At 51.8% G+C, this 14,131-nt stretch overlaps 1 protein-coding gene across 1 annotated transcript in view; it reads left to right on the plus strand.

Annotated features, from left to right (window-relative positions):
* Nucleotides 1–14,131, plus strand: part of LOC139393656 (anoctamin-1-like) — a 113,481-nt gene that overhangs the window by 62,093 nt on the left and 37,257 nt on the right. The window contains exon 14 of the mRNA XM_071141996.1: nt 4,062–4,145. Coding sequence (XP_070998097.1) covers nt 4,062–4,145 — 84 coding nt within the window. The remainder of the gene's footprint in view (nt 1–4,061; nt 4,146–14,131) is intronic.

Below are 14,131 nucleotides of genomic sequence, written 5' to 3' on the forward strand. Positions count from 1 at the left end.
ACCGGTAGAAAGCCCAGGGGGACTGAGTAGAGATGGGGGGTGCTACGGTATAGAAAGCCCAGGCGGACTGAGTAGAGATGGGGGGTGCTATGGTATAGAAGCCCAGGGGGACTGAGTAGAGATGGGTGGTGCTACTGTATAGAAAGCCCAGGCGGACTGAGTAGAGATGGGGGGGTGCTACGGTACAGAAAGCCCAGGGGGACTGAGTAGAGATGGGGGGTGCTACGGTATAGAAAGCCCAGGCGGACTGAGTAGAGATGGGGGGTGCTATGGTATAGAATCCCAGGGGGACTGTGTAGAGATGGGTGGTGCTACTGTATAGAAAGCCCAGGCGGACTGAGTAGAGATGGGGGGGTGCTACGGTACAGAAAGCCCAGGGGGACTGAGTAGAGATGGGGGGGGTGCTACGGTATAGAAAGCCCAGGGGGACTGAGTAGAGATGGGGGGGTGCTACGGTACAGAAAGCCCAGGGGGACTGAGTAGAGATGGGGGGTGCTACGGTATAGACAGCCCAGGGGGACTGAGTAGAGATGAGGGGTGCTACGGTATAGAAAGCCCAGGGGGACTGAGTAGAGATGGGGGGGGGTGCTACGGTATAGAAAGCCCAGGGGGACTGAGTAGAGATGGGGGGTGCTATGGTTTTGAAAGCCCAGGGGGACTGAGTAGAGATGGGGGGGTGCTACGGTATAGAAAGCCCAGGGGGACTGAGTAGAGATAGATGGGGGGGTGCTACGTTATAGAAAGCCCAGGGGGACTGAGTTGAGATGGCAGGGGGGGTGGGATGGTGCTACGGTATTGAACGCCCAGGGGGACTGAGTAGAGATGGGGGGTGCTATGGTAGAAAGCCCAGGGGACTGAGTAGAGATGGGGGGGTGATACGGTATAGAAAGCCCAGGGGGACTGAGTTGAGATGGCAGGGGGGTGGGATGGTGCTACGGTATAGAAAGCCCAGGGGGACTGAGTTGAGATAGAGATGGGGGGGTGCTACGGTAGAAAGCCCAGGGGGACTGAGTAGAGATGGGGGGTGCTACGGTATAGAAGGCCCAGGGGGACTGAGTAGAGATGGGGGGGGGTGCTACGGTATAGAAAGCCCAGGGGGACTGAGTTGAGAGAGAGATGGGGGGGGGGTGCTACGGTAGAAAGCCCAGGGGGACTGAGTAGAGATGGGGGGTGCTATGGTTTTGAAAGCCCAGGGGGACTGAGTAGAGATGGGGGGGGGGGGGGGGGGGGTGCTACGGTATAGAAAGCCCAGGGGGACTGAGTAGAGATAGAGATGGGGGGGTGCTACGTTATAGAAAGCCCAGGGGGACTGAGTTGAGATGGCAGGGGGTGTGGGATGGTGCTACGGTTTAGAAAGCCCAGGGGGACTGAGTAGAGATGGGGGGTGCTACGGTAGAAAGCCCAGGGGGACTGAGTTGAGATGGGGGGTGCTACGGTATAGAAATCCCAGGGGGACTGAGTTGAGATGGCAGGGGGGGTGGGATGGTGCTACGGTATAGAAAGCCCAGGGGAACTGAGTAGAGATGGGGGGGGTGCTACGGTATAGAAAGCCCAGGGGGACTGAGTTGAGAGAGAGAGATGGGGGGGGGTGCTACGGTAGAAAGCCCAGGGGGACTGAGTTGAGAGAGAGAGAGACGGGGGGGGGGGGGGGGGGGGGGGGTGCTACGGTATAGAAAGCCCAGGGGGACTGAGTAGAGATGGGGGGGGGTGCTACGGTAGGAAGCCCAGGGGGACTGAGTTGAGAGAGAGCGAGAGATGGGGGGGTGCTACGGTATAGAAAGCCAAGGGGGACTGAGTAGAGAAGGGGGAGGGGAGGTGCTACGGTAGAGAGCCCAGGGGGACTGAGTAGAGATGGGGGGTGTTACGGTATAGAAAGCCCAGGGGGACTGGATTGAGATAGAGATGGGGGGGTGCTACGGTATAGAAAGCCCAGGGGGACTGAGTTGAGATGGCAGGGGGGGTGGGATGGTGCTACGGTATAGAAAGCCCAGGGGGACTGGGTTGAGAGAGAGATGGGGGTGTGCTACGGTATAGAAAGCCCAGGGGGACTGAGTAGAGATGGGGGGTGCTATGGTTTTGAAAGCCCAGGGGGACTGAGTAGAGATGGGGGGGTGCTACGGTATAGAAAGCCCAGGGGGACTGAGTAGAGATAGATGGGGGGGTGCTACGGTATAGAAAGCCCAGGGGGACTGAGTAGAGATAGATGGGGGGGTGCTACGTTATAGAAAGCCCAGGGGGACTGAGTTGAGATGGCAGGGGGGGTGGGATGGTGCTACGGTATTGAACGCCCAGGGGGACTGAGTAGAGATGGGGGGTGCTATGGTAGAAAGCCCAGGGGGACTGAGTAGAGATGGGGGGGTGATACGGTATAGAAAGCCCAGGGGGACTGAGTTGAGATGGCAGGGGGGGTGGGATGGTGCTACGGTATAGAAAGCCCAGGGGGACTGAGTTGAGATAGAGATGGGGGGGTGCTACGGTAGAAAGCCCAGGGGGACTGAGTAGAGATGGGGGGTGCTACGGTATAGAAGGCCCAGGGGGACTGAGTAGAGATGGGGGGGGGTGCTACGGTATAGAAAGCCCAGGGGGACTGAGTTGAGAGAGAGATGGGGGGGGGGGTGCTACGGTAGAAAGCCCAGGGGGACTGAGTAGAGATGGGGGGTGCTATGGTTTTGAAAGCCCAGGGGGACTGAGTAGAGATGGGGGGGGGGGGGGTGCTACGGTATAGAAAGCCCAGGGGGACTGAGTAGAGATAGAGATGGGGGGGTGCTACGTTATAGAAAGCCCAGGGGGACTGAGTTGAGATGGCAGGGGGTGTGGGATGGTGCTACGGTTTAGAAAGCCCAGGGGGACTGAGTAGAGATGGGGGGTGCTACGGTAGAAAGCCCAGGGGGACTGAGTTGAGATGGGGGGTGCTACGGTATAGAAATCCCAGGGGGACTGAGTTGAGATGGCAGGGGGGGTGGGATAGTGCTACGGTATAGAAAGCCCAGGGGAACTGAGTAGAGATGGGGGGGGTGCTACGGTATAGAAAGCCCAGGGGGACTGAGTTGAGAGAGAGAGATGGGGGGGGGTGCTACGGTAGAAAGCCCAGGGGGACTGAGTTGAGAGAGAGAGACGGGGGGGGGGGGGGGGGTGCTACGGTATAGAAAGCCCAGGGGGACTGAGTAGAGATGGGGGGGGGGTGCTACGGTAGGAAGCCCAGGGGGACTGAGTTGAGAGAGAGAGAGAGATGGGGGGGTGCTACGGTATAGAAAGCCAAGGGGGACTGAGTAGAGAAGGGGGAGGGGAGGTGCTACGGTAGAGAGCCCAGGGGGACTGAGTAGAGATGGGGGGTGCTACGGTATAGAAAGCCCAGGGGGACTGGATTGAGATAGAGATGGGGGGGTGCTACGGTATAGAAAGCCCAGGGGGACTGAGTTGAGATGGCAGGGGGGGGTAGGATGGTGCTACGGTATAGAAAGCCCAGGGGGACTGGGTTGAGAGAGAGATGGGGGTGTGCTACGGTATAGAAAGCCCAGGGAGACTGAGTAGAGAGAGAGATATGGGGGTGTGCTACGGTATTGAAAGCCCAGGGGGACTGAGTAGAGATAGAGATGGGGGGGGGGGGGGGGGGTGCTACGGTAGAAAGCCCAGGGGGACTGAGTTGAGATGGGGGGGGGGGGGTGCTACGGTAGAAAGTGAGGAAGTAGAGCCGCTGTCTGTCTCTCCAGGCCTGTTGGAGCAGCCACATGCAGAGCTGCTGTCTCTCTCTAGGCCTGTTGGAGCAGCCCCATGCAGAGCCACTGTCTGTCTCCAGGCCTGTTGGAGCAGCCCCATGCAGAGCTGCTGTCTGTCTCTCCAGGCCTGTTGGAGCTGCCCCATGCAGAGCCGCGGTCTCTCTCCAGGCCTGTTGGAGCAGCCCAATGTCTTCACAACAACACATTGTGCTGATTCAACATACTGGGATGTTACCATCATACCATGTTCCTAACCACTGTTTGCTGGAGGGATATGGTTGGAGGGTGGGAAGGCGTGTGTGTTGGCTGTTTGTGTCCTGTGTTCAGCCATGCTCTGTGTTGCAGCCTGTGCAGCGGGAGGAGGACGTGGCGGCAGGGAAAGACAGGTGGAGACAGAAGTTACTGTCTGCTATGAACACTGGGACATCGGTAACACTCCTCTTCTCCTCTGCCTGCTCCTCTTCTTCTCCTGCTCCTCTTCTTCTCCTGCTCCTCTTCTTCTCCTCTGCCTGCTCCTCTTCTTCTCCTCTGCCTGCTTCTCTTCCTCCTCCTTCTGCTCCTCCTTCTCCTCATCCTCTCCCCTCCTCCTCTTGCTTCTAAACAGGCAGACTCTCAGGAATTCTCTATTTGAGCAGCAGTTAGGTTAGCGAGCGGCTGTGTGGCTGGCCGAGGAGCGGCTGTGTGGCTGGCCGAGGAGCGGCTGTGTGGCCGGCCGAGGAGCGGCTGTGTGGCCGGCCGAGGAGCGGCTGTGTGGCCGGCCGAGGAGCGGCTGTCTGGCCGGCCGAGGAGCGGCTGTGTGGCCGGCCGAGGAGCGGCTGTGTAGCCGCTCTCTATATGGCCTGGAGAGGATGGCAGCCGTCTTTTTATTGGCTCTTAACCAACCGTGCTATTTTGTTTAGTTTTTTTCTCATTGTTTGTAACTTATTTTGTACATAATGTTGCTGCTACTGTCTCTTATCACCGAAAATAGCTTCTGGACATCAGAAAAGCGATTACTCACCTCCAATTGGACAAATAATTTCTCTTGAATGAGTCGGACAGGAATGATATACTCCAAACACCCGAACAGACCCTCATCCCTGTCATTCACTGAAGAAAGAGATTTCCCGGAAAGAGATTGCCTTGTGAGGATCAGGTGGCGAGAGGCTCATCTGCCTTTGGCTAACAGTACGGATGGCAATGTTCAATCGTTGGAAAATAAATGGGACGAACTGAAAGCACGTATATCCTACAAGCGGCACATTAAAAACTGTAATACCTTATGTTTCACAGTCGTGGCTGAACAACGACATTAATAACATACAGCTGGCGGGTTATACACTATAGGCAGGATAGAACAGCGGCCTCTGGTAAGACACGGGCGGAGGTCTATTTATATTTGTAAACAACAGCTGGTGCACGATGTCTAAGGAAGTCTCGAGGTTTTGCTCGCCTGACGTAGAGGATCTCATGATGAGCTGTAGACCACAGTAACTACCTAGAGTTTTCGTCTGTATTTTTTTAAGCTGTCTACATACCACCACAGACCGATGCACTAAGACCGCACTCAATGAGCTGTATACCACCATAAGCAAACAGGAAAACGCTCATCCAGAGGTGGCGCTCCTAGTGGCCGGGGACTTTAATGCAGGGAAACTTAAATCTGTTTTGCCTCATTTCTATCAGCATGTTAATGTGCAACCAGAGGGGGGAAAAAAAAAATGGTCAGATGAAGCAGATGCTAAACTACAGGACTGTTTTGCACAGACTGGAATATGTTCCGGGATTCTTCCGATGGCAGTGAGGAGTACACCACATCAGTCACTGATTTCATCAATAGGGAAAGGGAAAGATGAAATACCTAGCCAGTTGTACAACTGAATGCATTCAACTGAAATGTTTCTTCTGAAATTAACCCAACCTCTGAATCAGAGAGGTGCGGGGGCTGCCATAATCGACATCCACGCCTGGACGAACAGTGGATTAACTGCGTTGTTCAGGGAAAGAATTACAGATTTTTTATCTTGTCAGCTCAGGGATTCGATCCAGCAACCTTTCGGTTAATGGCCCAACGCACCTACCCGCCAGGCCACCTCCCACTATGCCCAAGAAGTGCATCGATGATGTCGTTCCTGCAGTGACTGAACGTACATCCCCCAGCCAGAAGCCATTGATTACAGGCAACATTCGCTCTGAGCTAAAGGTTAGAGCTGCAGCTTTCAAGGAGCGGGACTCTAACCCGGAAGCTTATAAGAAATCCCGCTACGCCCTCCGACGAACCATCAAACAGGCAAAGCGTCAATACAGTACTAAGATCAAATCGTCCTACACTAGCTCTGATGCTCATCAGATGTGGCAGTGCTTGCAAACTATTACAGACTACAAAGGGAAGCACACCCGAGAGCTGCCCAGTGACACGTGCCTACCAGAGGAGCTAAATAACTTCTATGCTCGCTTAGAGGCAAGTAATACTGAAACATGCATGAGAGCATCAGCTGTTCCGGACAACTGTGATCACGCTCTCCACAGCCAATGTGAGTAAGACCTTTAAACAGGTCAACATTCACAAGGGCGCAGGGTCAGACGGATTACCAGGACGTGTACTCAAAACATGCTCTGTCCAACTGGCAAGTGTCTTCACTGACATTTTCAACCTCACCCTGTCTGAGTCTGTAATCCCAACATGTTTCAAGCAGACCACCATAGTCCCTGTGCCCAAGAACCTGCCTAAATGACTACTGACCCGTAGCACTCACGTCTGTAGCCATGAAATGCTTTGAAAGGCTGGTCGTGGCTCACATCAACACCATTATCCCAGAACCCCTTGGTCCTCAGATCCTCAAAAGGTTTTACAGCTGCACCATCGAGAGCATCCTGATGGGTTGCATCACTGCCTGATATTGCAACTGCTCGGCCTCCGACCGCAAGGCACTACATAGGGTAGTGTGTACGGCCCAGTACATCACAGGTCCTGTCATCCAGGACCTCTATACCAGGCGGTGTCAGAGGAAGGCACTAAAAATTGTGTAAGACTTAGTCATAGACTGTTCTCTCTGCTACCACACGGCAAGCTTTACTGAAGCGCAAAGTCTCGGTCCAAGAGGCTTCTAAACAGCTTCTTGGAACAGCTAATCAAATGGCTACCCAGGCTATTTGCATTGCCGCCTCCTCTTCTACGCTGCTGCTACTCTGGTATTATCTATGCATAGTCACTTTAACTCTACCTACATGTACATATTATCTCAATTACCTCGACTAACCGGTGCTCCCGCACATTGACTCTGTACCGGTACCCCCTGTATGTAGCCATGCTATTGTTATTTACTGCTGCTCTTATTTTTCTTACTTTTTTAAGTGTTTTCTTGAAACTGCATTGTTGGGCTTGTATGTGACAAATACGATTTAATTTGACTACAGACAGAAACATGGCTTCACTAACTGAATAGAGACAGAAACATGGTTTCACTAACTGAATAGAGACTGAAACATGGCTTCACTAACTGAATAGAGACTGAAACATGGCTTCACTAACTGAATAGAGACTGAAACATGGCTTCACTAACTGAATAGAGACTGAAACATGGCTTCACTAACTGAATAGAGACTGAAACATGGCTTCACTAACTGAATAGAGTCTGAAACATGGCTTCACTACCTGAATAGAGACTGAAACATGGCTTCACTACCTGAATAGAGACTGAAACATGGCTTCACTAATTGAATAGAGACTGAAACATGGCTTCACTAACTGAATAGAGACTGAAACATGGCTTCACTAACTGAATAGAGACTGAAACATGGCTTCACTAACTGAATAGAGACTGAAACATGGCTTCACTAACTGAATAGAGACTGAAACATGGCTTCACTAACTGAATAGAGACTGAAACATCAAATCAAATCAAATTTATTTATATAGCCCTTCGTACATCAGCTGATATCTCAAAGTGCTGTACAGAAACCCAGCCTAAAACCCCAAACAGCAAGCAATGCAGGTGTAGAAGCACGGTGGCTAGGAAAAACTCCCTAGAAAGGCCAAAACCTAGGAAGAAACCTAGAGAGGAACCAGGCTATGTGGGGTGGCCATTCCTCTTCTGGCTGTGCCGGGTGGAGATTATAACAGAACATGGTCAAGATGTTCAAATGTTCATAAATGACCAGCATGGTCGAATAATATTAAGGCAGAACAGTTGAAACTGGAGCAGCAGCACCGTCAGGTGGACTGGGGACAGCAAGGAGTCATCATGTCAGGTATTCCTGGGGCATGGTCCTAGGGCTCAGGTCCTCCGAGAGAGAGAATTGGAGAGAGCATATGTGGGATGGCCAGTCCTCTTCTGGCTGTGCCGGGTGGAGATTATAACAGAACATGGCCAAGATGTTCAAATGTTCATAAATGACCAGCATGGTCGAATAATATTAAGGCAGAACAGTTGAAACTGGAGCAGCAGCACAGCCAGGTGGACTGGGGACAGCAAGGAGTCATCATGTCAGGTAGTCCTGGGGCATGGTCCTAGGGCTCAGGTCCTCCGAGAGAGAGAAAGAGAGGGAGAAGGAAGGAAGGAGAGAATTAGAGAACGCACACCTATTTTTATTTTTATTTTTATTTAACCTTTATTTAACTAGGCAAGTCAGTTAAGAACAAATTCTTATTTTCAATGACGGCCTAGGAACAGTGGGTTAACTGCCTGTTCAGGGGCAGAACGACAGATTTGTACCTTGTCAGCTTGGGGGTTTGAACTTGCAACCTTCCGGTTCCTAGTCCAACGCTCTAACCACTAGGCTACCCACTAGGCTACATGGCTTCACTAACTGAATAGAGACTGAAACATGGCTTCACTAACTGAATAGAGACTGAAACATGGCTTCACTAACTGAATGGAGACTGAAACATGGCTTCACTAACTGAATAGAGACAAACAGAAACATGGTTTCACTAACTGAATGGAGACTGAAACATGGCTTCACTAACTGAATAGAGACAAAAACATGGCTTCACTAACTGAATAGAGTCAAACAGAAACATGGCTTCACTAACTGAATGGAGACTGAAACATGGCTTCACTAACTGAATAGAGACTGAAACATGGCTTCACTAACTGAATAGAGACTGAAACATGGCTTCACTAACTGAATAGAGACTGAAACATGGCTTCACTAACTGAAACATGGCTTCACTAACTGAAACATGGCTTCACTAACTGAATAGAGACTGAAACATGGCTTCACTAACTGAAACATGGCTTCACTAACTGAAACATGGCTTCACTAACTGAATAGAGACAAACAGAAACATGGCTTCACTAACTGAATGGAGACTGAAACATGGCTTCACTAACTGAATAGAGACAAACAGAAACATGGTTTCACTAACTGAATAGAGACTGAAACATGGCTTCACTAACTGAATAGAGACAAAAACATGGCTTCACTAACTGAATAGAGTCAAACAGAAACATGGCTTCACTAACTGAATGGAGACTGAAACATGGCTTCACTAACTGAATAGAGACTGAAACATGGCTTCACTAACTGAATAGAGACTGAAACATGGCTTCACTAACTGAATAGAGACTGAAACATGGCTTCACTAACTGAAACATGGCTTCACTAACTGAAACATGGCTTCACTAACTGAATAGAGACTGAAACATGGCTTCACTAACTGAATAGAGACAAACAGAAACATGGCTTCACTAACTGAATAGAGACAAACAGAAACATGGCTTCACTAACTGAATGGAGACTGGAACATGGCTTCACTAACTGAATAGAGACTGAAACATGGCTTCACTAACTGAATAGAGACTGAAACATGGCTTCACTAACTGAATAGAGACTGAAACATGGCTTCACTAACTGAAACATGGCTTCACTAACTGAAACATGGCTTCACTAACTGAATAGAGACTGAAACATGGCTTCACTAACTGAATAGAGACAAACAGAAACATGGCTTCACTAACTGAATAGAGACAAACAGAAACATGGCTTCACTACCTGAATAGAGACTGAAACATGGCTTCACTAACTGAATAGAGACAAACTGAAACATGGCTTCACTAACTGAATAGAGACAAACTGAAACATGGCTTCACTAACTGAATAGAGACAAACTGAAACATGGCTTCACTAACTGAATAGAGACAAACAGAAACATGGCTTCACTAACTGAATGGAGACTGGAACATGGCTTCACTAACTGAATAGAGACTGAAACATGGCTTCACTAACTGAATAGAGACTGAAACATGGCTTCACTAACTGAATGGAGACTGAAACATGGCTTCACTAACTGAATGGAGACTGAAACATGGCTTCACTAACTGAATAGAGACAAACAGAAACATGGTTTCACTAACTGAATGGAGACTGAAACATGGCTTCACTAACTGAATAGAGACAAAAACATGGCTTCACTAACTGAATAGAGTCAAACAGAAACATGGCTTCACTAACTGAATGGAGACTGAAACATGGCTTCACTAACTGAATAGAGACTGAAACATGGCTTCACTAACTGAATAGAGACTGAAACATGGCTTCACTAACCGAATAGAGACTGAAACATGGCTTCACTAACTGAAACATGGCTTCACTAACTGAAACATGGCTTCACTAACTGAATAGAGACTGAAACATGGCTTCACTAACTGAATAGAGACAAACAGAAACATGGCTTCACTAACTGAATAGAGACAAACAGAAACATGGCTTCACTAACTGAATGGAGACTGGAACATGGCTTCACTAACTGAATAGAGACTGAAACATGGCTTCACTAACTGAATAGAGACTGAAACATGGCTTCACTAACTGAATAGAGACTGAAACATGGCTTCACTAACTGAAACATGGCTTCACTAACTGAAACATGGCTTCACTAACTGAATAGAGACAAACAGAAACATGGCTTCACTAACTGAATAGAGACAAACAGAAACATGGCTTCACTAACTGAATAGAGACTGAAACATGGCTTCACTAACTGAATAGAGACTGAAACATGGCTTCACTAACTGAAACATGGCTTCACTAACTGAAACATGGCTTCACTAACTGAATAGAGACAAACAGAAACATGGCTTCACTAACTGAATAGAGACAAACAGAAACATGGCTTCACTAACTGAATGGAGACTGAAACATGGCTTCACTAACTGAATAGAGACAAACAGAAACATGGTTTCACTAACTGAATGGAGACTGAAACATGGCTTCACTAACTGAATAGAGACTGAAACATGGCTTCACTAACTGAATAGAGACTGAAACATGGCTTCACTAACTGAATAGAGACTGAAACATGGCTTCACTAACTGAATATAGACTGAAACATGGCTTCACTAACTGAATACAGCCACCCAACCTTCACTCAGCCACCCAACCTTCACCCAGCCTCCCGACCTGACCTTAACCCAGCCTCCCGACCTTCATTCAGCCACCCGGCCTTCACCTAGCCTCCCAACCTGACCTTCACCCAGCCTCCCGACCTTTACTCAGCCACCCGACCTTCATTCAGCCACCCAATCTTCACCTAGCCTCCCGACCTGACCTTCACCCAGCCTCCCGACCTGACCTTCACCCACCCAGCCACCCGACCTGACCTTCACCCAGCCACCTGACCTTCACCCAGCCACCTGACCTTCACCCAGCCGCCTGACCTTCACCCAGCCGCCTGACCTTCACCCAGCCGCCTGACCTTCACCCAGCCGCCTGACCTTCACCCAGCCGCCTGACCTTCACCCAGCCGCCTGACCTTCACCCAGCCGCCTGACCTTCACCCAGCCACCTGACCTTCACCCAGCCACCTGACCTTCACCCAGCCTCCCGGCCTGACCTTCGCCCAGCCTCCCGGCCTGACCTTTGCCCAGCCTCCCGACCTGACCTTCACCCAGCCTCCCGACCTGACCTTCACCCAGCCTCCCGACCTGACCTTCACCCAGCCACCTGACCTCCCCCCGCCTCCCGACCTTCGCCCAGCTTCCCGACCTTCGCCCAGTTCCCTGACCTTCGCCCAGCTTCCCGACCTTCGCCCAGCCCCCCGGCCTTCACCCAGCACCCCGACCTTCACTCTGCCACCCGACCTTCACCCAGCCTCCCAACCTGACCTTCATCCAGCCTCCCGACCTTCACTCAGCCACCCGACCTTCACTCAGCCACCCGACCTTCACTCAGCCACCCGACCTTCACTCAGCCACCCGACATTCACTCAGCCACCCGACATTCACCCAGCCACCCGACCTTCACCCAGCCACCCGACCTTCACCCAGCCACCCGACCTTCACCCAGCCACCCGACCTTCACCCAGCCACCCGACCTTCACCCAGCCCCCCGACCTTCACCCAGCCCCCGACCTTCACCCAGCCTCCCGACCTGACCTTAACCCTGTCTGACTTCCTCTTCCCTTCCGTCTGACGTTGCTCTGACTAGATGGCATAACATTGTCACTAGGTGCCTTGTGGTACATCTCTGTACTCTGTTAATTCCTGCTCTAGATAGAAAGTGTGTGTGTGTGTGTGTGTGTGTGTGTGAGGTGACATATGGCCCAGAGGAAATCCCATGACAGTAATTTCCCAAAGGGCTTAGCGGCCTGCAGGGAGGAGGAGTGTGTGTGATGCACTCTGACAGGGATGTGGTGGTGTCAGGAGAGAGTCCTTTGGGTTCATTTCAGTGCAAGACCACATGGTTACCACCCTCAGCAAGGGTGCTAAAAACCGGATTCATCCAGTTTACAGGGGAAATGGAAAGAGAGCCTGTGAAGCAACTTCCTCTTTTGGACGTTAACAAGCAGACACTCCAGCTCAACTCCTCCTCCACAATTACTGGATTGGTTGAACAGTGCAGAAGAGAATCATCCAGACAGGACCAGAATGAAAGGCCTGCTACATTAGGTTATATGGACACTAATCTCCTGTGTTACTGCCATCACTTTTACTAGTGTCAAGGGGAGAGGTGGGGGGAGGAGACGAGAGGTGGGGGGAGGAGACGAGAGGTGGGGGGAGGAGACGAGAGGTGGGGGGAGGAGACGAGAGGTGGGGGGAGGAGACGAGAGGTGGGGGGAGAGGGTTAGAGTATGTATGTCAGTGCTGTGTGGATGTGTGTGGGTGGGTGTGGGTGGGTGGTGGGTGGGTGCTAGGTGGTGGATGCTAGGTGGTGGATGTGTGTGGGTGGGTGCTAGGTGGTGGGTGCTAGGTGGTGGGTGTGGGTGGGTGCTAGGTGGTGGGTGCGGGTGGGTGCTAGGTGGTGGGTGCTAGGTGGTGGATGTGTGTGGGTGGGTGCTTGGTGGTGGATGTGTGTGGGTGGGTGCTAGGTGGTGGGTGGGTGTGGGTGGGTGATAGGTGGTGGATGTGTGTGGGTGGGTGCTAGGTGGTGGGTGTGGGTGTGGGTGGGTGGGTGCTAGGTGGTGGGTGGGTGTGGGTGGGTGGGTGCTAGGTGGTGGGTGGGTGTTGGTGGGTGCTAGGTGGTGGGTGGGTGTGGGTGGGTGCTAGGTGGTGGGTGGGTGTTGGTGGGTGCTATGTGGTGGATGTGTGTGGGTGGGTGCTAGGTGGTGGGTGTGGGTGTTGGTGGGTGCTAGGTGGTGGATGTGTGTGGGTGGGTGGGTGGTGGGTGGGTGTTGGTGGGTGCTAGGTGGTGGGTGGGTGTGGGTGGGTGCTAGGTGGTGGGTGGGTGTTGGTGGGTGCTATGTGGTGGATGTGTGTGGGTGGGTGCTAGGTGGTGGGTGTGGGTGTGGGTGGGTGCTAGGTGGTGGGTGGGTGGTGCTAGGTGGTGGGTGGGTGTGGGTGGGTGCTAGGTGGTGGGTGTGGGTGCTAGGTGGTGGATGTGTTTGGGTGGGTGTGGGTGGGTGCTAGGTGCTAGGTGGTGGGTGCTAGGTGGTGGGTGGGTGTGGGTGGGTGGGTGGGTGGGTGCTAGGTGGTGTTTGGGTGGGTGGATGCTAGGTGGTGGGTGGGAGGGAGGGTGCTAGGTGGTGTTTGGGTGGATGGGTGGATGTGGGCGGGTGGTGGGTGGATGTGGGTGGGTGCTAGGTGGTAGATGTGGGTGGGTGATAGGTGGTGGGTGGGTGCTTGATGCTGTGTGTGTGTGTGTGTGTGTGTGGGTGCTTGGTGCTAGGTGGTGCTGTTGTCCACCTTATGATCTGACAACGTGCTGCATCACTGGGACATCTACAGTTACTGTCTGTGTGTGTTTCAACTTGTAATGTCACAAGTACTGGGAAATGGTTTCTACCAGCTCCAAACCCAACAATGTAGTGATCACTATCAATGGTTAGGGCTAGAGGTCAAACAGCAGTCCTGTCTCAGGGGAACATACAGCAGTCCTGTCTCAGAGGAACATACAGCAGTCCTGTCTCAGAGGAACATTGGTTAGTGGCCAAACAGCAGTCCTGTCTCAGAGGACCAAACAGCAGTCCTGTCTCAGAGGACCAAACAGCAGTCCTG

Source organism: Oncorhynchus clarkii, unplaced genomic scaffold (genome assembly GCF_045791955.1).
Source record: "Oncorhynchus clarkii lewisi isolate Uvic-CL-2024 unplaced genomic scaffold, UVic_Ocla_1.0 unplaced_contig_4357_pilon_pilon, whole genome shotgun sequence".
NCBI lineage: Eukaryota > Metazoa > Chordata > Actinopteri > Salmoniformes > Salmonidae > Oncorhynchus > Oncorhynchus clarkii.